The sequence below is a fragment of the Lontra canadensis genome, unplaced genomic scaffold (assembly GCF_010015895.1).
Source record: "Lontra canadensis isolate GAN:19392208 unplaced genomic scaffold, GSC_riverotter_1.0 scaffold43, whole genome shotgun sequence".
Classification (NCBI taxonomy): Eukaryota; Metazoa; Chordata; class Mammalia; order Carnivora; family Mustelidae; genus Lontra; species Lontra canadensis.
In genome coordinates, this window is record NW_022631037.1 from 10,811,239 (window position 1) to 10,834,626 (window position 23,388).

The window sequence follows — 23,388 nt, forward strand, 5'->3', positions numbered from 1 at the left end:
TTTGCCAACCAAATAAGTTACTAAAAACACTTACATTTTCAAAAGCTCTTTGTATTTGGGAACTGCAGAAAAGGGACTATGGACCTATTCCAAGGCACCAATACTATTCCAGCATTTGGTGAGCCTTAAGTTAAATACTGCCTATGAGTATAGGCCATTTTAGGAGAAAACAAAAGGTACAAATGTTTGAAAACCTCTGTGAAAAGAAAGATTTCTGCAGAAATGAGCAAGAATACCACACCGCTTTCCAAATATTTCAAGCATAATCTGCCCAGAAATGAGCAGAGGCTCCAGAGTCACAGAAATCCCACAGAATAAGAGTGAGTCTTAAAGGTCGTCTAGTCCATTACCCAGATACTCGCGTCTCTGACCTTTCCCTCCTGGTCTGACTCTGGAATTCAGCTCTCCTCTCTAGCTTTCACCATCTCCTTCCCATCTTACTCCACAGCAGACTTAATTGCTCCCTCACTTCCCTCCCACAATACTTAGCATATACCCCTGAGTAGAGAATTTACTAGCTCCTTATAGTTATTTATATGTCTGTTTTCCCCATCTGACTGTGATCTCCTTAAGCTAGGGATCGTGTCTAATTAATTCGTGAATCTCCAGCAACTAGCACAGTAGCGAGTTAATAAACATGTGTTGAATTGAATCAGATTTGCTCTGTAGTCCTGGCTCCATTATTGCCTAATGGGAATGGCTTGGGGCACTCCATTACGTCTCTGTTTGTTCAGCTGCAAAGAAAAGGAATGGGGGTGTCCCTAGGTGACCTTACAAATCCTACCTAACTCTGGAAAGTTTTAGCCTTTTGGAACGCATTTCCTGTCCGCTGTCTAATTGGGCAAATAAGGAAAAAGTACAGCTTAGATGCAACAGGCCTGAGTGGGATCCCTAGGGAGTGGGCGCTGGTTCCCAACCACCCAGTCCTCTGCTTTGTTGTGCCCCCCGCCTGGAAAGGAAGGATGCTCCAAAACCCCGCCTATGCACCTATCAGCATCACCGGCCGGAAGGGCGGGGATTCGTGCCACCCAATGGCGCTACTGCTACACCGCGCCCCCACGGGACAGACTGCCAAGCCTAACCAATCAAGAGAGGAGGGATCGTTCTCCACAGCCAGTCGCAGAGCCATAGGGCCCGGCCCCGACACCGCCCCCGCACGCGGGGAGGTGACCGTTGGACCCAAATGGGCGGTGCCACCAGCCAATCAATACGCTTCTAGGCGTTCCAGCGACCAATTAACGAGAAGAACGCCTCCGAGCCAGGCAAGCAGAGGGCGGGAATAGTTGCAAGCATAGGCCGAGGCCAGGATTGGGCCCACATTTTTCTGTTGGGTATGGACAGAAGAGAAGGCTGCTGAGCTAGGTTCGGGGGAGCGGGAAGTTGGAACCCAACCACTGTGAGGCGTGGCCAACTGCGTCACGTTGCTCAATCGACTGTCCTTAGAAACCCGCCATCCCTTCTGTCCCGTTCCTCTCACCTTCCTTCGCGGCATTGCCGGCGGCTGCGGCCCGACAGTTCCGACTCGGGCAGCGGCAGCAGCAGCAGTAGGAACGGTGGCTCCGGCGGGCTCCGTGGCGGCCTCTGTAGCAGTCCCAATCCTGCGGACGATCCCAAGTGCCTCCTGCTTCACAGCGTCTAGACCCTTCTGCGCAGGCGCCGCGGGCTGAGGCGCTTTTTCCTTCACTTCCGGCTGGGGCTCGCGTCATCTGACGTTGAGGGCCAGAGAGGATGCTGGGAGGTTCGCTCCTCCTGGTGAGGCTAGTGAGCGCCATTTTGGAATTGGGCAGAGAGTAGCACAGTTGTAGAAATCCGGGCCAGCCATTTTTAGTTAGGGGATTGGCACCTTTTGTGGACGTGGGCAGCCATTCTTGTTTGGGGCTGAAGCCTGACGATTGAAGTTAGCCGTTCTCATTTTTACCTTGGGCAAAATTTCCCTTCCCGGTCGTTTTAATTTCTGAAGTCGAGGAAGGAAACCCCCAGAATCCATCAGGTGGCTGAGGTTTAACCCCTTCGTTGCCTAATTGGCTAAAGGACATTTCTGTTTATCGTATAAACTCAAAGTTGGGAAGGGATATTTTGCACAAGAAATTGTATCTTGAAAGCCATTCTGTATCTCAAAGTGGTGGGAATGGGGCTTGTAAAAGAAACTAAAGGGTAGCGTCCATCATCAGGAAGTTCGTTGTCTGGTAGAGGAGATACTGTCCTTGCCCTTAGCGAACAGCAAGTAAGTTAGCCGTTCACGTCGCGGAAAGAGGTAAAACCATTCTCCAGAAGCTGTAGTTCCAAAGAATCCCCAGTTTCACTCAACGGTGAGCGCCCATCTCCTTCCCCCGTTCTGTCTGGGTTTGAGAGCCCTGAGTGGCCCGCGGGAGTGGGGGTGGGTGCCGGCGCGGTACCAGAGTCGGAGAAGCCGTGAACTCCATTTAGCCAAAGGGATCTCTGGAAATCAAAATGCTTGAGTCAGGAGTTGGGGGAGGGAAGAAGAGGAAGGAATATTTTTAGTGAAGCTGGCTTTTAAAAAAGGCAATGGGTATTTAAATAATAATAACAACAACAACAATAATAATGGGGTTGGTTGTGAGAGGAAGGAAAAGCTAGTCAAGGATGTCAGGCTAAAAAAGCCATTTTTTAAAAGCTGGGAAGTGGAGAGCAGGCGTTGAGGATTTAACCTCGCTGGAGGAAATGCTTTCAGAGTTAGAATCCTGGACCCCCGTTTCCCCCCACCAGCCAAGCTAAAGAACAAAGCAGCAGAAAATAAACATCTGATTGATGAGAAAAACAGAGGACTCTGAAGAGTTCAAGTTCCAGACCCTTAGCACTGCCGTTGTCTGGGATATTCTGGGTTAGTGGTAAGATCCACAGCTTTCAGTATTTAGTATTTAGCTTTCAGTGTTTCATATAAATACCTCTGAATAACCTACCTAAGGTTGAACTGCACATAAGAACTTGTTGGAAAAGGGCTCACGTTTCTTCCTCTTGTATCTCTTCAGCATTTAATTTCCCACTATTACTGTTATTTTGTACTTCCTGGTGTGTTCCTGAGGTCATTCGTGGATGCTCTGGCTCCCAGACTAGGGTAAGAAGATCTTGTGTTAAAAGCCTGTCTCAGTTTTCTGTGTCATCCTTAATAGTGTGCCCAGACCATGCTACGCCCGCACTAAATGCTTGCCAGTCAATCAGAATATGTTTACCGTTCCACAGTCTCTGAATGGATAGCACTCAAAGATGATGAAATATCCCTCCGTGGCAATTAGTCTTTTAGAATAAGATCTTATTGGGGCACCTGGGTGGCTCCGTGGATTGAGCCTCTGCCTTCGGTTCAGGTCATGATCTCAGGGTCTTGGGATCAAGCCCGGAATTGGGCTCTCTGCTCAGCGGGGAGCCTGCTTCCCCCCACTGCCCATGCCACCAGCCGCTCTGCCTACTTGTGATCTCTCTCTCTGTGTCAAATAAATAAATAAATAAATATCTTTAAAAAAAAAAAATCCTATCCTGACTTAACCATTCATCATACAAATACCAGCATTACAGATGTTCAGCATTAATCGCTTACACTGAATTCTCAAACACTGCAGCTGATGCTGAAGGATTTACAGTTTCATTTAGACATGGTTCTTGTCCTTGGAAAGTGTGGACTCTGGAAGAAAAATGAAAAAACGCTAACATCAATAGGATAGAGAGATGATCAAAAGGAAAACATGTACTTAAGAGGAAAGTAGAACAGCTAGGTATATTTAGAATGGGGAAGAGGGAACCCTAAAAGCTTTTTTTTTTTCCTTCCTTTCTTCATCTGAATCAAATATAATCTTTACTTTAAGGATCATTTTCATCATGGCGCAATTAGCTCCTGAAGCAGGAACTGATGTTGGTTTCAAAGTTTCTTGGCTAGTTGCCCCAGCCTCACCACCAGACTTCACAGGCTGCTGAGCTCCACTGTGTCTCCTGCCTTTACACTTTCACACAGGCTTTTTTTCCTGCCTGGATACGTCTTTCTTGAACATTTAGTTTCTTCAGAAAGCTTTTCCTGATTGGGGCGCCTTGACATCTTAGAAGGCTAAGTGTCTGACTCTTAGTTTCAGCTCAGGTCAGGATCTGGTGGATCCCAGGATAAAGCCTACCACGTCAAACTCTGAGCTCAGCAGGGAGTCTGCATGAAGATTCTCTCCTTCTGCCCACCCACCCGCCCCCGCCACTCGTTCTCTCTCTTGAGCTCTCTCTGAAATGGATAGGTAAATCTTAATTTAAAAAAAAAGTATTTCCTGATGTATTCATTCTAAGGTAGTAGGGCATAGTGATACATTATTTTACATTTACTGCTATATTTATACTTTTCCATATACAGTTTGGTTGATGTTCTGTTCCCCTTTCTCCTTTCCAAACAGATAATAGGAACTCCTATTTATTTTAGTCATAGCTCTACTAGTACCCAGTCCAGGGCTCCGATGTCATCGGGAACTGACTTTCAGCTCTGCCACTTTCTGTCTGCATTGCTCTCCGACAGATTTTTTAATTCGTGCCTCAGTTTTCCTATCCGTGAAATGGAGACACTGACAGCTGCTTCCCAGGTTATTGTAAGGATTCAAGGAGACAGCTGTTGTAAAGCATTTAGCACAGTCCCTGCTGCAGTAAATACTTTGTAAATTGCTGTCGTTAGTGATATTTATAGTTCAGTCACCGTAGCCATGGCTAACATCCTACTGTTAATGAATATATCTTTCCCAGGTCTAGCGATTGTTTGCTTTTGTCTGTTCAATCTCACCTCAGCTCAAGAAACATGGAGTGATAAGCCCGGGAATTCTATCTCAGGTTTTGGGCCACACCCAATAGGGGCAAAACACCATGTCTCCCCAAGCCAGTAATCTCATGGTCCCCAAATACTGTGGAAAAATAGAAGGATGAGCAAGGGTCAGACGTGGTACAGAGGAGGAAGTAGAGTGTTTTGTCTGGAGGGTAAAGGAAAGGGTTTCTAGAATAGGTGAAAGAAGAATGGGGTTTCATAGGACAGACAACTTTGCCAGCAGGCAAGCAGAAGAGGGGCTTTCAGTGCAATGGGAGCCAGCAGTGTGCACGAAAGTGCAGAGGGACAGAGCAGCACAGTATCCGGCAGTGACTGACTGACTGAGGGCAGGGTGGAGTTGGGGGGTTTGCCAGAGGAGAGGCAGGAATGGTTTTGGCAAAGCTCTGCTGAGGAGCCTGGACTGGAGGTGATGGGACATCTCTGAAGGCCTTTAAGCAGAGTAGTCCCACGATCACACTAGCACTTAGAGATCTCTTTCTAGAAGCTGTGAAGGGGACTCATCAGAGGGGCAGGGAGACCAGTGAGAATCCCTCTGTAACAGGTAATAACCTTATCCAGAGTTGAAGAGGAACTGAACCAGGCAGGGGGCATGGGGCTCTTTTGTCTTTCTTGTATCTATATCTTGTCTCTTCAGTCCCATTTGTAAGCTCCCTAAACGATCCCTCAGTTTCCTTTAAAATGCTCCCCTTGGGGTGCCCGGGTGGCTCAGTCATTAAGCATCTGCCTTGGGCTCAGGTCATGATCCCAGGGTGTTGGGATGGAGCCCCGCATCAGGCTCCCTGCTCAGCGGGGAGCCTGCTTCTCCCTCTCCCACTCTCCTTGCATGTGTTCCCTCTCGCTGTGTCTCTCTGTCAAATAAATAAAATCCTTAAAAAATGAAATAAAATAAAATAAGATGCTCCCTTTGCTAGTAAAATGGTACGTTTGGTATTTCAAATGCAAAGTGGAGTTGTTTATTGTTTGCTTCAAAGGTCTGGGAGCTCCTGGAGGTTGAGAGCCTTGCCTGGCCAAGTTACCCCCCGCCCCCCAACCCCATCTCCAGCTTCGCCCTGGCTGCCTGTCCTCTTCAAGGGCTCAGTAAATGCAATGGCCACTGCCAGGTCTTGGCTGGTTAGGTAAGACTTGCCAGAACCAGCCACCCTCTCTCCTTGAGGCCTGTTTTTGACCAGGGATGTGCCCAGGAGGGGTTAGAGATGGTAGTTACTTTGTGTGCAGACCACTGTCCTATCTATCCATCCACCTATAAGGTGGAGAAGACTGCCTTGCCCTTGGGAGTGGCTAGCATAGCCAGGCCAATCTCGTGACTTCTCAACAGAAGCCTTGGCCTAGTCTCTGGCCCTTTGGGAGACCCTCAGAGGTTGCTGATGGGACCATAATTCATATTCAGATCTTTCCATTCACAGCTGCCTTCAACATGGAGTCAGCACAGTCACTAAGGGTCACTTCTGTCTCACTCTTCTTGGAGGTGGCCTAGAACTTCTCTTACCTTCTTGGCCCCCTTGTGAATTTAGTTTCTCCATCACCCTTAGTTTCTCCACCACCTGCCCCCAACCCCACCCCCCGGGGAAGACATAGGACAGATCCCAGCAGGCTCAGGCACAGCTCCCCGCCTCTGCAGCTGGGGTTATAAATAACCACCAAAACTAAACAGTCAAATAACTACATTTTGAGAATTGCTTTAAAAAAAAAATCACCCTAATCCTGATTCAATAGCAATTCTCCCTCTCCTGCCCTTCACCTCCCCCCTTCCTGCACTTATCTACCTCCCTTCCCTGATCTAAGCTCCCTAGGGAAGTCAGTCTGCGCACAAAGGCTGGTTGTGATAAAGACATCCTTTTCCATATTTGACAGGGCCAAAGCCCTCCAGGGCTGTAGTTATAGTTACACAGTGTTGTTATGGCAGCAAAGGCCTCAGGGCGACATATGTTCCTGGGTGGTAATTGGGTTTGCTTTAGCAGACTGTCTCTCCCTGGGTTCTCCAAGCCCAAATTCACTTATCAAAAAGATGGGGGAATTGTCCTTATGGATGGGCCTTCATTTTTTTAAAATTTATTTTATTTTAAGTAAGCTCTAAGCCTGGTGTGGGGCTTGAACTCATGACCCCGAGATCAAGAGCTACTTGCTGTACTGACTGAGCCAGCTGGGTGCCCCGCCTTCCTTTTTTTCTTTGAGCAAAACCAAATTCTTCTTCATTCCCCAGAATGGAACGTGCCCAGTGATCCCGGGTTGAGACTTTCTGGACTGCAGGCACTTTCATTTATTCATTCAACAAATATTTACTGAGCCGCTGATAAGTGCTAGGATTGGGCTGGGAGCTGAGTGCAACCGTGGGTAAGCAGATGTGGTCCTTCCCTCCTGGAGCAGAAGATGTAGGACAAGTGTGTATAGAGGGGGCTGGGAGAGTATGACTTTCACCTGCGCTAACCCCTCCACCTTTTCAAACATTAACACAACAGAAATACAGTAAATAAGGTGCTTGGGTATTTTTTTTTTTAAAGATTTTATTTATTTTTGAGAGAGTGAGAGAGAGCATGAGCAAGGGGGAAGGTCAAAGGGAGGGGGAGGGGAAGAAGCAGACTTGATGCTGAGCTGGGAGCGGGACATGGGGCTCAATCCCAGGACCCTGGGATCGTGAACTAAGCTGAAGACAGAGGCCCAACTGACTGAGCCACCCAGGCGCCCCAACACTAAATAAGTTGTGAGAGAATAAGACCTCCTTAATCTTGCTGCTGTCACACAGCTAGTTTTCCTTTTTTTTTTTTTTTTTAATAATTGGGGAACTGGAAATGACACTATTATTTTTTATTTATTTATTTATTTATAACTTTTTTTTTTTTTTTTTTGACAGAAATCACAAGTAGGCAGAGAGGCAGGCAGAGAGAGAAGGGGAAGCAGGCTCCCTGCCGAGCAGAGAGCCCGATGTGGGGCTCGATCCCAGGACCCTGGGATCATGACCTGAGCCGAAGGCAGAGGCTTTAACCTACTGAGCCACCCAGGCACCCCACAGCTAGTTTTCTTTTTCACAGATGACCTTTCCAATTTTTCACCACATGAACACATTTTATTATCGTGGATATTTTTGTTTAGATGCACCCATTGTCTACATGAAATATCATATTTACATATTCTCCACATGCGCCTTGTTTCTCTATGGTCTTCATAATTGTAATTATGATCATTGGGTGACGTCACATTGTGGTACTGTGACGTATGTGCTCAGTCCCCTGTGTGGGATTACTGAGGATCTTTTACGTCAGATAACGCTGCCTCAAGCGTCTGCAAGCCTTTGTAGTTCTCTTCTGTGTTTATGTCTACCCCTTATGTATGTATCACTTTTTCTCTTTCCCCAAAGACTTGCCCAAATGTGAGGTGTCACCATCATCATGTGAGGTGCCAATTTTAAGACATTATTCCCAGAAGTGAGTGTTACCACTTCATAAGATCTTGCAGTTTGGGGCGCCTGGCTGGCTCAGTCTAGAGCGTGCAACTCTTGATCTTGTGGTTGTGAGTTCGAACTCCACCTTGGGTGTAGGGATAACTTAAAAATAAAAATCTTTAAAAAAAAAAAAGGGGGGGCGCCTGGGTGGCTCAGTGGGTTAAGCCTCTTCCTTCAGCTCAGGTCATGATTCCAGGGTCCTAAGATCGAGCCCCGCATTGGGCTCCCTGCCTAGCAGAGAGCCTACTTCTCCCTCTCCCTCTGCCTGCCGCTCTGTCTACTTGTGCTATCTCTGTCAAGTAAATAAATAAAATCTTAGAAAAGAAAAAGATCTTACAATTTTAGTCAAAATGAAAACTGTGTCTCCCTCTGATGTACTTTGGATTTGATTCCTGGTAAGGATTTACTTTCGTCTCTCCCATGTGTTCCTTTACTAGTTCTGTTTCCTCTTCCATGGAATCCTACTCATCACCCATTTCTCTGCTGGGGTCTTGAGGATTTTCTTTTTGAGTCTGAACAAGGGTCAGATGGATGGATGGATGGATAAATAGATAGGCAGATGCTTTGTGTGAGCCCCAGTCGGTTATGGAGTCAGTGTTATTAAGAATGCAGAACCTTTGCTTCGTAATTCTTGCCCTAGTGTTTTCTCCTCACTGTTTCACTCTGGCTTGCTTGTGACCTCTAGAGGTAAGCTCCTAGTCAAGTGTGCAGGCTACTGAGAGAGAATGGCCCCTTGAACGTAGTGTGGAGGTGACAGGCATGAAAGCCGTGAGGAGGCAGTCTCCCTTTTTACCTCAGAAAGAGGCAAGGGGCCACTTTAAAAGTATTCTTGCCTTGGGGCACCTGGATGGCTCAGTGGGTTAAGCCTCTGCCTTGGGCTCCGGTCATGATCTCAGGGTCCTGGGATCGAGTCCTGAATCAGGCTCTCTGCTCGGCAGGGAGCCTGCTTCCTCCTCTCTCTCTGCCTGCCTCTCTGCCTTCTTGTGATCCCTCTCTGTCAAATAAATAAATAAAATCTTTAAAATAAATAAATAAATAAAAGTAGTCTTGCCCATTACAGGAACCTTGAAGATGGTTATGTAGACAGTATTTTCCCAGTGACCTAGGAGAAACTGAGTCCCAGGAAGGGGAAAAAAAAAATTCCCAAACCAATCAAGCTTCGGGAGGATGAAAAATGACCCCGAATTTTGCCATTTGTAAACTGTGGGTCTTTTTATTTTGTTGGGAGATGCTTTCCCAGGAATGGGGGCTAGGAATGGGTCCCTCTGAGTCATATACACATGCTTACCCAGTCTCCCTTGTGACTAACTGTAGCCAAACATGAACCAACTGGCCAAAGTTAGGGAGGCAAGCTGCAACTAGGAAAAACATTTCTCTGTTTAAGGCAAACCCACACATATATGGTCCAAACCCACAACTGTGGGCTTCTTAGCTTGCTCTAACCAATATCAGGGGCTTCAGATAATTGTTTGTTTGTTTTTACTAGCCTAGAAATTACTTGAGGGTAAGTGGGCATCTATCTGGTCATTAGTTTACCTGCCTTGCTTTGCCAGTAGATGTCACTACACCAAACCACATTCTCCCAAAAATAGTCCGAGAAAGAAGGAGAGGCCTTCTGAAAGGCTAACCATCCAACCATCACGACCTTTTTCTCCCAGGACTTCCAGTAATACCAGTGCAAAGCTATCAAGGGTATGTAAATATACATGGTTCTAGACAGTGCTGAGGTCGGAACTCAGCAGGTCAGAACCCCAGGTTCTGGGTAATCAAGAGTTCTTATCCAGGGGCCTTCCCCAGATTGGGTGGGAAGAACAGCTGTACAAGAAGGGTGGCAGGGTGAGCAGGCCTTTAAAAGGGGGGCGTACAGGGGCGCCTGGGTGGCTCAGTGGGTTAAAGCCTCTGCCTTCGGCTCAGGTCATGATCCCAGGGTCCTGGGATCGAGCCCCGCATCGGGCTCTCTGCTCAGCGGGAAGCCTGCTTCCTCCTCTCTCTCTCTCTCTCTGCCTGCCTCTCTGCCTACTTGTAATCTCTGCCTGTCAAATAAATAAATAAATAATCTTTAAAAAAAAATTAAAAAAATAAAAGGGGGGTGTACATGATAGACTTATCTAGGAACAAGAGCGAAAAGTCTTGGGGCTGTTCCAGATGTCACTGCAGAGCTGATACCTCAGGCAAAGCACTCCACCCACCCTCCACCCCTGCTCCTCCGTCCTCGTGAGCAGGGGCCATCCCTTGCCTGGAGGGCTGCAGGGCTGGGGTTGGCTGGTGAGTCCTGGGCTCCCCAGTGCAGAGAGAGCCACACCATGCCAGGACACTGGGAAAATTCCTAGCACTTCAGGCCATCATTACTATTCTCCTTCAAGACAAGTACAAACAGCATCAGTAATCTGGGGGAAACAGCCATTCTTAGCTCCTCTTTTTTTTTTTTAATTAAATAGTTCTGTTTTTTAAGATTTTATTTATTATTAGAGAGATCACAAGTAGGCAGAGAGGCAGGCAGAGGGAGAGGGGGAAGCAGGCTCCCTGCTGAGCAGAGCGCCTGATGTGGGGCTTGATCCCAGGATCCTGAGATCATGACCCAAGCCGAAGGCAGAGGCTTAACCCACTAAGCCGCCCAGCTGCCCCTCTTGCTCTTTTGTAGATTTTTCATGTGCCTCTGGAGAATAAAGACTAGAATCCTTACCTGGCAGCTGGAGTCCTCATCTCACACAACCTTATTCTCTGGTTTGTAGCCTCATTGGCCTCCCTGCAATTCTTCTGGAGGGCACTGGTTCCTTCTACCTCAGGACCTTTGCACTTTACTCTGCCTGGAATGTTCTTCCTCATACTCTTCTTCACCTATTTCCACTAATCATTCAGATCTCAGGCCAAATGTCACTTCCTGAGGGAACTGTTTCCTAAAACTTCCAGACTAGATTCAGGCCTCCATTTCTATACCCTTAGGCACCCTGTACGTTTCTTCATAACTCTCGTCTCGGTTTATAGGTACACATTGACTTGTGTGACTTCTGGATTCTTTATCTTCCATTCCCTAACATACACCCCAGACCACAGTATCCTCAGTACCAAGCACCGTGCTTGATAGGCGCTCGGTTCACTATTGGGTGTTTGAAAGCATGGCCAACATTTAAATGAAGGAAGTTAGAAAACATTGTGTTACCCGTGTATACACATGCATATCACATTCATATACAAAATATAGTGCCTAATTCCTGTCACTTGCCTCCCAAGGAAGACCCATCAGAGTCCAGAAAAAGGTCATGTCAATTATTAGCCAAGGGAAAAGTGGGAAAGTCACCCTATGAGGCGAACTTTAAAAGACTGCGGAAGGAGGGAGGCTGAGGAGTTGAGCCCCACATGTGAAAATGGAAAGCAGTTACATGCCTGCTGGATTACCAAATCCCAAAGCACAAAGCAAAATCCGTTGAAAACTAGACCGTGGACTCGGCAAAGAAGTGAACTATGTGTGTTGTTCACCTCCATCCCCCTAGCACCGAGTGTGATGCCTGGTGCACAGTAGGAATTCAAGAAACATGGGTGAACTCTCTTGTTGTTAAAGCTTAAAGGCGGTAGACTCGGGTCTCGGGACAAGGTAGTGTGGAGTTATTCACTTGGGAAACCCCAGCCAGAGGCAAGAAAAAGAGAAAAGTACAGAATAGGGTCAAGAAGGGTTCCTTTACATGTAGAGACAATAGCCGTACAATAGACTGTTTCAGGGACATTAGGGCTATTCAAGGCCCATCCCTTGACCTTTTGAGATCACACTTATGAAGGGCATTTACCGGGTGCTCTCACAGAAGGCATCTTCTTCCCACCAGCCAGAACCAAACTGTAAACTATATAAAGCATCAGTCTCATCATACCCCACATTGTTATCTCCTTCAGTGCCCTCTAGACTGTTTGGGCACATGCCCTGTGGATCCCTGGGGCATATTGTGCTCTGGTTTTTCACCAGAGAAGGGAAAGTCCCAGAAGGTGGTGCCCTTCAGTCAGGAGTAAAAATGGCTGCATCTCTCAGGGCAACCAAAGCCTGGGCCTGGCATTCCCAAGCCCACAGCAGGGAGGCCATTAGCCCCGATCCCAAGAATCCCTTCAACCAGCATCTCTGGCTTTTAGCCTTCCATCCCTGGCACTTAACCCCCTGGCCCCTGAAGCAGGGACGTTTCAAATAGTTTTTCTTGGAGCCATGGAGGGTTCAAAAGAATTCTTGTACATGAAAAAATGGAACCCTCCAAAAACAGCTCTTGAGCTGCTCGACCTCACTGATTTCTTCCTTCTCCCGGCAGTGCAAGGCTTACAGAAGAGCCTGCAGATTTGGATGTAGGTCCATTAGTTTCATTCTAGCCAGTTCCATGGGTCTCAGCCTAGATGGTACCCAAGCTTTGGGCCCCAGGAGGGGTGTGGGCTGTCTCTGGAAACTGAAGGCACAGGAATCAAGAAAATACTTTGACTCTTGTCCGTGGTGTACTGATGCGTCATGGAAACTAGTCCCAGGGGCTTCCCCTCACAGCTCCCCCACCCCTCCCCTTCCAGCAGCCTATAAATCACAGAGTATTAAATACTGTCTGGAGGACCCTTTTTACCCCACGCCTTTCTGGAGCTCCCTGCCAGGCAGAAGTTTGCAGCAAACTAAGCAGAGAGAAGAGAGAATGGGCAACAGGCAGGGGTGCTCATTATTTATTTGCCAAACACCGCAAGTCAGGTACTGGTCCCCAACACGCTCGGACAGGCTGGACCAGCAGTGTGGCCGGTGTTTTCTGGCCTCGGAGAGCACCTTATTTGGCTGCCCCAGAAGTGGGGGAGATAGAGTCAAGGGGTAAGGCCCTTCCTTTTGTGATCACGGTGGTTTCAGAATTAAAACACACTTTCGGTCCTGGATCAGCTCTTGCCTTCTTATCACCCTCCTCTGCCTAGTGTTCCCTAGGGCCTCCTCTTGTTGCCTCTCTTTTGACCCCCACAAAGAGCTTTCTCACTTTACCTCCCATACTGCAGAAATTTCTTGAGTCTTGGCTCTAGAACTCTGGCGGCCCTGTTTAGAGAGCAGCACTAACTAACCCTTCCACCTCCTTTCATTTTCTCTCCTTTCTCCCAGTGGAAATCCCCCAGCTTCCCCATCTCTCTTTCCTCCCCCAAGCTAGGAAGCTTGGAGGAAGCAAATGGATTTGATCCTAAGCTAGTCCACTGAAGGAAAGTCATGCTTTTGCCAAGGAAAAGTTCCAAAAAGTGTTCAACTCCCACACCAGGAACAGCTGGAACCTGCTAGGCTTACCTCTGTAATTTCTGAGCACTGCTTCCTGCAGTATAAACAAAGTTAGAATTCTAGAAAGTTTAGGGCTGGGGAAGTGGCAGGGAGGCAGGGGAGTGGGTGGTCTAATGGGTGGCATAACTGGTCTGGCCTGTATTCCTAACTCCATCCTTCGACCTCTGGGTAAGGAGTGGTGACCCCCCTGCCCCATAGTGGTTATACACACAGTCTTTGAAAGCAGGTGGACCTGTCACTTCTAGCCATATAACCTTCAACCCATTTCCTAACCTCTCTGAGCCTCAATTTTCTCACCCGTGAAATGGGGTAATTATACCTTCTGTATAAGGTATAATACCTATGAGTATTAAATGAGATTATGTGTGCAAATTGCATAGCCTATAGTAAGCACCCAGTAACTGGATGTTTTCTTCTAATGCTATGTAACAGGGACACAGGGCCTTTGGCATCCTGATTATATTACTTCCTTCCTGGGGGGCTGATGTTAATGTCTGCACAGGTGGTGCAGACTTCTGGGGCATTTTGAGGAATGCAGGCCCATTGTTGGTTCAGGGATCCCAGAATTTCCAATCTGCCTTGGGAAGAATTCAGAGTTGAGTGTATTGGGCCAAGAAGTTGACAGGGCAGTTTCTAAACCCTCGCTTGATATTCTGGGCAAACACCCAGGAGGTCAAAGAATTGGATAGAGCTTCTGGGTGGGACTTCCAAGGAAAGTGCCAACTCGTGTGATATTATCAGAGTGGCATGGAATAAGCAAGGCCCAACTGCTTCCTACCCCAGCAGAATACAGGCTACTTTGTAGACTACCAGGCCTTTGCCCAAGTTGATTAGAAGCAGGGGTCACAAAGGCCACTGGTGGAATGTATTGGAACATTCCAAGCCCTTCCACTGTACAAGAACACAATTCCTTGAGTCTTTGAGCTGTTGGGAGCTTCTAGGATTGAGCACAAGCTCATATCCTCCATGATGCAAGCAGGAGAAACCACTTGCTCTGAAAGGAGAACGGTTCTAAGTGTCATGAAATTACTAAATGGGAAGAGTGACAACCCAGCCCTTTGGGACTTTCTCATGAGATAGACAGACTTGGCTGCCAAAGCCATTTTGTTGAGCCAGAGCCATCTTGTGGAATGCATGTGTTGGGTACAGGATATCCACAGGAAAACCAGGAATAGGCACCTCATTTAGTCAGGTCTCAAGAGTTGGACGGGATATAACCGGACTTCATTCTTCCAATCAGAAACAAAGCTTACCATGAAGCTTAATGAAACTTTAAGAGTCCGATCCCCTCCCTTGCGCAGAACCCTTCTAGGGCCTTGTACCTAATTCTATAACTTCTTTACTCCTTAACTTAAAGAGGAACCCCAGATGATAAACATGAGTCCTCACAAAACCTGGAGACTTCCTTCCCTCCTTTCAGTCAGCAGGACTTTTAACCTCAACTCCCAAGAGTGATCAGGAACATTCAAGAGCGATAAGTTGGAGAAACAGTCTTAAATAACCAATACTGACTCACCACTGCCCAGAGCAGTGCTCACATTAGGGACTGACACGAAATACAAGAGCAGGGGGCACCTGGCTGGCTCAGTCAGTTAAACGTCCGACTCTTGGTTTTGGCTCAAGTCATGATCTCCCAGTTGGTTGTGGATCAAGCCCTGCATTGGGCTCTCTGCTCAGTGCAGAGTCTGCTTCAGGTTCTCTCCCTCTCCCCCTCCACCACCTCGAATGAATAAATTTACAAAAAATACTACAGAGAATGGTTCCCCTTCCTCCGAACTGGGGAGAAGGGATAAAAATATATGAAATGACTTAGCAGACGTAAGAAAGCTACCCATAAGCTAGGACAAAATAATAGGCAGCAAGTTGAACGCCTAAGCCAATTAGCTAAGTGCTGAGGGAATCATTAGTGCCAGACCAGGCCAGCTGAGGAATGTTTGGAGGAAGTGAGGTCTACCTGGAGGTTAAAGCAGATGGTGAAGAAGACAGTATTGCCAGGAGGCAGGCAGGGTCAAGGGCAAACCTCATATACCAGAGAATAAAAGTGAAAAACCTCATATACCAGAGAATAAAAGTGAAAAAGCCTCTGGTGATAGTTCGCAGTTATCTATTACAAAAACCCTTTAGAGATAATATTTTGAGCTCTGAAAATAAGCTCTGGAGCCTGTGCCCCGGATCTAAAGGAAATCAGACTGCAAACCAACTTTCTAATCAACTCCTTCCTTCTGTTACATTTACAGTCTTTTTTAGTTGGATCTTGTGATACTTGATGCCTGATTTGGTGCGTGGTGGGAGGCGAAGGGAGAGGGATTGGATGTGGAATCAGATAGAGAACGTTTATGGTGGTGTAGTTTATTTGCTCCCAGATAATTGTATTTTTGAGGCCAATTTAAGGTAAATGGGAAGGGAAGAGAGAAGTCAAGGGGTCTGAGGGGCACCTGGCCAGCTCGGTAGGTGGAGTGTGTAACTTTTGATCTCCGAGTTGTGAGTTTGAGCCTCACAGTGGGTATAGAGATGACTTAAAAAAACACAAATCTTTAAAGATTTCTTTATTTTAGAAAAAGGGAGGAGCAGAGGGAGAGGGAGAATCTTCAGCAGACTCCATGCTGAGCATGGAGCCTGATGTGGGGCTCGATCTCACAACCCTGAGATCACGACCTGAGCCAAAACTGAAGGTCGGACGCTCAACTGACTGAGCCATCCAGGTGCTCCCCGCCCAAAATACAAATCTTTAAAAAAAATAAAGGGAGCTGAGACTCTGCAGTCTCCTGGGAGTGTGCATAACCCAACCTATCTTTTTTTTTTTTTTTTAAGATTTTATTTATTTATTTGACAGACAGAGATCACAGGTAGGCAGAGAGGCAGGCAGAGAGAGAGGAAGGGAAGCAGGCTCCTTGCTGATCCTACCCTGGGATCATGACCTGAGCCAAAGGCAGAGGCTTTTACCCACTGAGCCACCCAGGCGCCCCCCCAAACTGTCTTCTTCAAAGACTCTGATCTCTGAGAAGGCCTGGAGGTGGGGGTGGGGGCTGTGGTGCAAACTGTTCCTAGCAAGGCACTGCTCTAGATACCAAATGGTTCTCCAAGGCACCTGTGATCAGATGACCTGGCAGAAGCCAAGTTCATTTTTGTGAGACCCTGCGTGCATGTCAGGCTCAGCGTTTGCTGAGTAATGAGAGTGATGACCAAGACACACCTGTTCTCCTTAGGAAACTTCTCTAGTTTAGAGAGGTGGACATGTGTAACAAATGAAAAATGCCAGCCTGAGTATTCCATAGGCCAAAAAGCCAAATCTTCTGTCTTTCACAGTGACCTTTTATTTATTTTTTATTTTTTTAAGAGATTTTATTTATTTATTTGACAGAGACATAGCAAGAGAGGGAACACAGTAGCAGGAGTGGGAGAGGGAGAAGCAGGCTTCCCCCCGAGCAGGGAGCCCAATGTGGGGCTCGATGTGGGGCTTGATCCCATGACCCTGGCCTGAGCCGAAGGCAGATGCTTAATGACTGAGCCATCCGGGTACCCCTCACAGTGATCTTTTAAAAGGGAAATAATGAGAGTAGCTCTGTTTGTTTCCCAAGACATTCCCTTAAAAGATGAGCAGGGCTTGCCGCACATCTGAGATCCCTCATTCATACACATATCTAACTCCTCCTTTTTAGGAAACAGCTTGATTGAGGTATAAATTACATACCACAGAATTGACTTATTATATATTTATAACCATGTGATTTCCTTTAGTAAGTTTCTAGATTTGTGCAACCATCACCACATTCCAGTTGTGGGTCCTTTCTGTCCTCCCCAAAAGTTTCACTGTGCCTGTTTTCAGGTAATCCTTGTTCCCATCCCAGCCCTAGGCAAGTACTGATCTCGTTTCTGTCTCTATAAATTTGCCTTTTCTGGACATTTCATATAAATGGAATCCTATAATACGTGGTCTCTTGCATCTGGCTTCTTTCACTTAGCATCATGTGTCTGAGGTCTATGTATGCTACTGCACATAGCAATAGTTGTTCCTTTTCGTTGCTGAATAGTATTCCACCTAAATTCTGTTTCGAGACAACAGTGAACAGCATGCAGGAGCCCTGGTCTCTGACCCTGTGTCTGATATCCCGAGTGCCCTCTGACCAGCCCTTCTCTTGTTTGGGCATCCATTTCTCCATCTGTAAAATCAGAGGACTGATCAGGAAGAGTCTCTAACATCTCTCTCAATTCTTCTTCTTCTTCTTCTTCTTCTTTTTTTAGATTTTATTCATTTATTTGAGAGAAAGAGAGAGAGAGAGAGAACATGAGTAGGTGGACAGGCAGAGGGAGAGAGAGAATCAGACTCTCCATGGAGCAGAGAGCCTAATGCAAAGCTCAATCCCAGGACCCCAAGATCATGACCCAAGCCGAAGGCAGATGCTTCAATGACTGAGCCACCCAGGCGCCCCCTCAATTCTTAAAAAAAAAAAAAAAAATCTACTTTGTATTTTTCATGGAGTGTCACTAGGACCAGTATTCCAAAATTTTGACGTCTCTGATCCCGTATTTACCCTTTACCTGTTTTAGAACTTCTACCATATCCTATATGGTTAAGGATTAGGAATCTTCGTTTTAAATAGCTTGCCATTTAGCAGGGAAGTTTGATTCCCACTGAGAGGAAGAGTGAAGGAGTGAATGTCATCCAGTCTGAAAGACAGAAAATGAGCACTTGAGATAAGTAAGCCAGAAGACAGGAAGTGGTGGGCCACAGCAGGGGATGATATGTGTCAGAGGCAGCCCCCAAGGTCGAAATCCAGGCCATCGCGTTACCTTGGGAGTAAGAGGGAAGGGAGAGAGGGAGAGAGAGGCCACCACAGTGGGAGAAGTGTTGAGGGCTGGGACCCCTCCCTACTCTGTTCCCATAACCTCATTCATTCCCTCAACCCTCCTTCCCCATCCCTCTCCGGCTGCTCTGCTCCTTCAGTTCTGACCCCATTTCCTCAGGATCTCATTCCCTGAGGAGCCGGACCTGACATTTCAGACAGAGGCTGAGGAAAGGAGGTAGGTCGGAAAGAGACACAGTGTGTCTGTGTCATCTTATGTTCTGTTTTATTATTTGGGAACCTGAAGCCCAAAGACGTAAGCACTTGGACATTTACCTGAAAGTGCAGAGACAGTCCGCCAGGTACCCAGGAATATCAAGAGCTCTCTATTCTCTGAACAATTGCTATGAAGTGTCAGGTTTTGGAGGGTAAAAATGGTGGTCTGGAATTCCCATGCTTGTTGGGTGAGGGTCAAGGTGCCCTGGAAATTGGGCCAGACAGCCCCATCAGAACTAAAAACCTTCTCTTGGTTATTAGGACCCCAGCTTTCTCTTAATTCAATAGACAGCAGGATAAGACCTCCTTGTTGATCCTCTGATCTGCTAGAATTCCCTTCAGTCTTTGGTCGTGGTACTCCCTGAGACTCCTGCAAAGTATGGCCATACTTCGTGTATGTAGTCCTCCACTTTTGCTGTTTTCGAGTGCCTGCCTCTGACCCAAACTCTCTGAAGGCAGGAACCATGTCAGGTCTCAATCAGATAGCATCTAGCCGGGTACCATTTCTGCATACAGGCTTCAAGGCCTGCTGGGTTGTGACTTCCAGCATAGGGACCATGTCTCTGAACATTATTGTCATTCCTTAGTGCCCAGCTCTGTGTCCAGTACCTAGTGATCATCTGAATAAATTTGTGCTGAGTGAATTAATAACTATCATGTTGATAAGGATGAAAGGGGGAACAGTAACAAAGGGTTGTTTGTTTGTTTGTTTTGCAAGCTACAAGATGCTTTGTAAGGCAAGGCATCTCCGTTAGCAGCACACAGCCTCCTCAAAGCCATGGTTTTCAGTGGAGGAAAAAGACAGGGGTTTATCTTCAGATGAGGTCTTTATCCCCTCCATCAAGCCCATGGCAGGAGAAGCTATCGGTGATAGAGAAGGGAATAAGAGACAGCTGCTTGGGCATGATACTTGTGTAAGGAGGAGACGGGGATCTCCTATGCAGGCTTGCCTTCTCACTCCAGCTAGGTCAACTCGAGTGTCTCCTGCCAACAACTTATCTGGAAGGACCATGACTCTCTGGACTCAGAAGATCCAATTCTTCAGCTGTGCCATCTCCACTGGTTCTTCTTCCACTGTCCTGGTCCTCAGTTCCTGGTGTTTTGGCTTTAGGACAAAATCTAAACACCGTGTCCTCGAGACTATCCACGTTAGCCTTCTCTCCAACAGAAGAATGCATCTGCCTACTACTATGCCATATTATCTTTAGAACCACTCTGTGAGGTTAATGGAGGTGATTTTTGCAGAGAGAAAGGACTCCACCTGCCCAAAGCATTTCAAGATTCGTCATTTAGGGCTTTGCCCTCTAATACACACTGTATGGCTTAACCAATAAAAATTACCCATCATCTCCTAAGAATGACTGAGAATTTACATGTTGAGGGGTCCCAAAATGGATCTCAGGAAAGAACAGATTTCAAGAGATCAACTAGCCATCCTTTGGCTCTTAGGTAGGCTAATGGTCTAGAAGTTGAGTGTTGGTTGGGAAAGTACTTCAATTTGGAGTCAAAAGACCTCGGATATAAATCCTGGGTCTGCCATTTACTGAGTGGATGATTTGGAGGAAGTCACCTAACATCTGTGAGTTAGCCTTCTATAAAACAGGGATAATAATGTCTGTGGTTTCGTTTTTTGGTTTTGTTTTGTTTTTTTTTTTTTTTTACTTTACATACCCATTGTGAAAATTAAATGAGATGATGTATATGAAAGTTGTAAAGTACTAAGCAAGTGTTCATTTTAACGTCTCAGGCAAATTTGCATCTTTGGAGACTCTTTATGTAAAATACAAATAGTAATCCATCTGTGTTCATAACAAAGTTTTACAAGAATAGGAGTTCAGGTCTGGTGCCTGACTGCCTGAATAACCTTGGGCATGTTATTTCTTTCTGAAACCTCATTGAAGAGATCTCACTGAAGACCACACCATCTCATAGGTGTGGTCATGAGCATTAAATGAGGGAACATACACACGTACCTGGTGTAAAGAAAAAAACCAGTGAATGTTATAGCTGCTACCATTGCTTATTTTATTAATGGAGAGATGGGGGCAGGGTGGTCCAATAAGATCTGATAGAGATCTTTTGATCCTTTTGAGCTAGAAATCAAAAGGACTCACTTTTTTGGGCCTCGGTTTTCCTACTTGCTCTGTAATAAAAATCTACGGTTTTCTTCTTCCAGATTGTCGTAAGAGTTAAAAAAAAGAAAAAAGTATATAAAAGTATATGAAGTATATGAAGACTTTGAACTGATTGCACTTGAAGAACATTATAAATTGCCAGATTTTTAAAAAATGCTCTATTATTTATTTATTTTATTTTATTTTATTTTTTAAATTAACATATAATGTTTTATTAGCCCCAGGGGTAAAGGTCTGTGAATCGCCTGGTTTACACACTTCACAGCACTCACCATAGCACATACCTTCCCCAATGTCTATAGCAAGATTTTTTTTTTAAGAACTGAATTAAGTTTATAAAGACTATTACTCTTTATTATCCATCAGTTTTTTTTGATGCCTATCTGCCAGTATTAAAGTCATCCTCTTCATGGAAAAGGAATACAGCATTTCCCAGACAATAAAAAAGATTTCAAATGTCAGATTTTTTTTTTTTAAGATTTTATTTATTTATTTGGCAGAGAGAGAGAGATCACAAGCAGGCGGAGAGGCAGGCAGAGGGGGAGGGGGGAAGCAGGCGCCTCTGCTGAACAGAGAGCCCGACACCTGGCTTGATCCCAGGACCCTAAGACCAGGACCAGAGCTGAAGGTGGAGGCTTAACCCACTGAGCCACCCAGGCACCCCTCAAATGTCAGATCTTGATGTAAACCCTTAGAATCTGCTAGAGCACATACTCTTTGTTCACAAAGAAAACCATACTTCACAGGATGTTCCATTGCCTCACATTTGTTGTGCGTATGTAGATTGATTTTAATATTCAGCCAGTGCTTAAATTTCTACTTCGGATATTAAGTGCTTTCAATAGGTAATCACAGAATGACCTCTCCTTGCCTTGCAGGATGCTCCCAGATTACCTCCTTTTCTCTGATTAGCTAAGATGGCTTCAGGGAATACCTTCATTTTAACATTAAAGTGGGCAAAAACAGAAATAGAAAGACAAATCTGTAGCAAGATCAAAAATAGAATTCATAGCTAAATATAAATCTGGAGGGAATTATGCAATTATTTGTATGGTCCCTTATGGCAGAGGATCCAGGGTTGATTGCCTTCTGTTTTTTCCTTATATAGAACAAAATGGTTAATAAATACCAAGAGTAATACTTTTTTTTTCTTTTGAATAGTAATAGTTTTTAATAGTAACTGAAATGCTGTTTTCCTTCCCAAATGTCCTCATATATATTACAGCATGTGATTTTTACAACTGCATGCATTCTCTTTGGGGACCATCTCATTGTAGGTCAGAGAGCACTGAACTGGGAAGACCAGGATTTGTTAATGGAGTCACTGTACAAATTTGGGCACGTTTCTCAGTCACTTTGTTCCTTCCACTCCGCTGAGCTAGACTTGGAATGGACGGCTCTGAAGGGAAATTCCCTGCTCCTTTTCAGTCTCAATATAATTTACAGGCTAGCGCAGGGTGTTTTTTGGGGGCGGGGGGAGTTGGACCCACACCAGCTAGGGACTTGGAAACGTGAAGACAGACAGATGTGAGTGTCACATGAGGCACGGTGGCCATTAAGTGCATGAATATAATGCAAATCGCATGCAAATATATGCAAACTTTGCATTAATTTGTAGAATCTTACTTTGGAGCTTTCGAGCAGCACTGAGATCCTATGAGGACTCACAGCTAATATTTTTAGGTTAAATCAAAAGTGATGCTTTTTGAAGTTATCGCTTTCTCGGTGCTTGCCGGGCTCAACTACTCAAAGTTTGATACTCTTCTCTACCCCCATAATGATTTCACTAGTGCTTGATTCCATCTTCCACCCGGCCCCACCCCCGCTTAGCCTGACGTCACGTGATAGTATATTTGCATACTACCTGGGACTGGGTGTGACGCTCCCCTTTTCTGCGTCTTCTCATTGGCGGCACCGGAGAACCAGCCCTCTTCCGGACGGACCAATCAGCGCCCCCTCGGACGGAGGAAAGCGGGAGGGGGCGGGATGAGGGTGGGGTCTTGGGTTGGATCGCTAGGCATATCGGCCAGTCATCCTCCGGAATGGAAAGAACAAGCCGGGAATTGGTTGGGGGGGCGGGGTCTGGGACTCTGTAGGCCAATGAGAGTTCTGGGCTGAGGGGGCCGGTCTCCGCCCCGCAGAGCAGATAAGCAGCAGCAGCGGGGGTTGGGGGGGCTGTGTGGGGCTCGCTGTGGGGCCGAGGCAGGCAGGCTGTCGGGCGGGCGATGGCGGGGGCCGCAGCGGGCGGCAGAGGCGGAGGTCCTTGGGGGCCGGGGCGCGGAGGGGCCGGGGGGCTCCGGCGGGGCTGCTCTCCCCCAGCCCCCGCCGGCTCCCCCCGGGCTGGGTTGCAGCCGCTCAGGGCCACGGTCCCGTTCCAGCTGCAGCAGCCGCACCAGCGCCGGGACGGGGGTGGCCGCGCAGGTGAGCCGGGCCTGGACCGGGTACCGGGGGGAGGAGCCGTTGGGGGAGGGGGGGCGCGTGATGGGGGGGAGGGGTACGGGGAGAAGCGTGAGGGGAAAGTGGATGGGAGCGAAGGAAGAGAAAGGGGGTCGCGCAGTGTCTGCGAGGGCGGAGGGAGCGAGAGCGAGGAGCGGTGAACGCAGGGTCCACCGCTGGGACAGAATGTGCAGGGAGTCGGGGCCAGGAGGTGAGGGGAGGGACATGGCAGACGGAGGCTGGCTTTGGGGGCGTAACCGAAA

General features: G+C 46.8%; 2 protein-coding genes and 1 long non-coding RNA gene across 8 annotated transcripts in view; 2 read left to right on the forward strand and 1 right to left on the reverse strand.

Moving 5' to 3' along the window:
- KAT7 (lysine acetyltransferase 7) overlaps window positions 1-1,787 on the reverse strand; it is a 32,363-nt gene extending 30,576 nt beyond the window's left edge. For 3 of the 5 annotated variants that reach the window (XM_032872137.1, XM_032872136.1, XM_032872135.1), the window contains exon 1: window positions 1,478-1,787. In XM_032872137.1, coding sequence (XP_032728028.1) covers window positions 1,478-1,772 — 295 coding nt within the window. In that variant the 5' untranslated portion in view covers window positions 1,773-1,787. The remainder of the gene's footprint in view (window positions 1-1,477) is intronic. The other 2 variants (XM_032872139.1, XM_032872138.1) reach the window with 1 other exon arrangement.
- On the forward strand, window positions 1,786-20,166 carry LOC116876108. Of its 2 annotated transcripts, none has more exons than XR_004384331.1 (3): window positions 1,786-2,309; window positions 2,991-3,076; window positions 19,522-20,166. It is a non-coding gene; the product is annotated as an uncharacterized LOC116876108 (long non-coding RNA). The 2 variants fall into 2 exon arrangements; XR_004384332.1 differs by having other exon boundaries at window positions 1,867-2,309; window positions 2,728-3,076.
- A 2,720-nt stretch (window positions 20,167-22,886) lies between these two features.
- Window positions 22,887-23,388, forward strand: part of FAM117A (family with sequence similarity 117 member A) — a 45,014-nt gene continuing 44,512 nt past the window's right edge. The window contains exon 1 of the mRNA XM_032872140.1: window positions 22,887-23,110. Within this exon, the coding sequence (XP_032728031.1) occupies window positions 22,915-23,110 (196 nt within the window). The 5' untranslated portion in view covers window positions 22,887-22,914. The remainder of the gene's footprint in view (window positions 23,111-23,388) is intronic.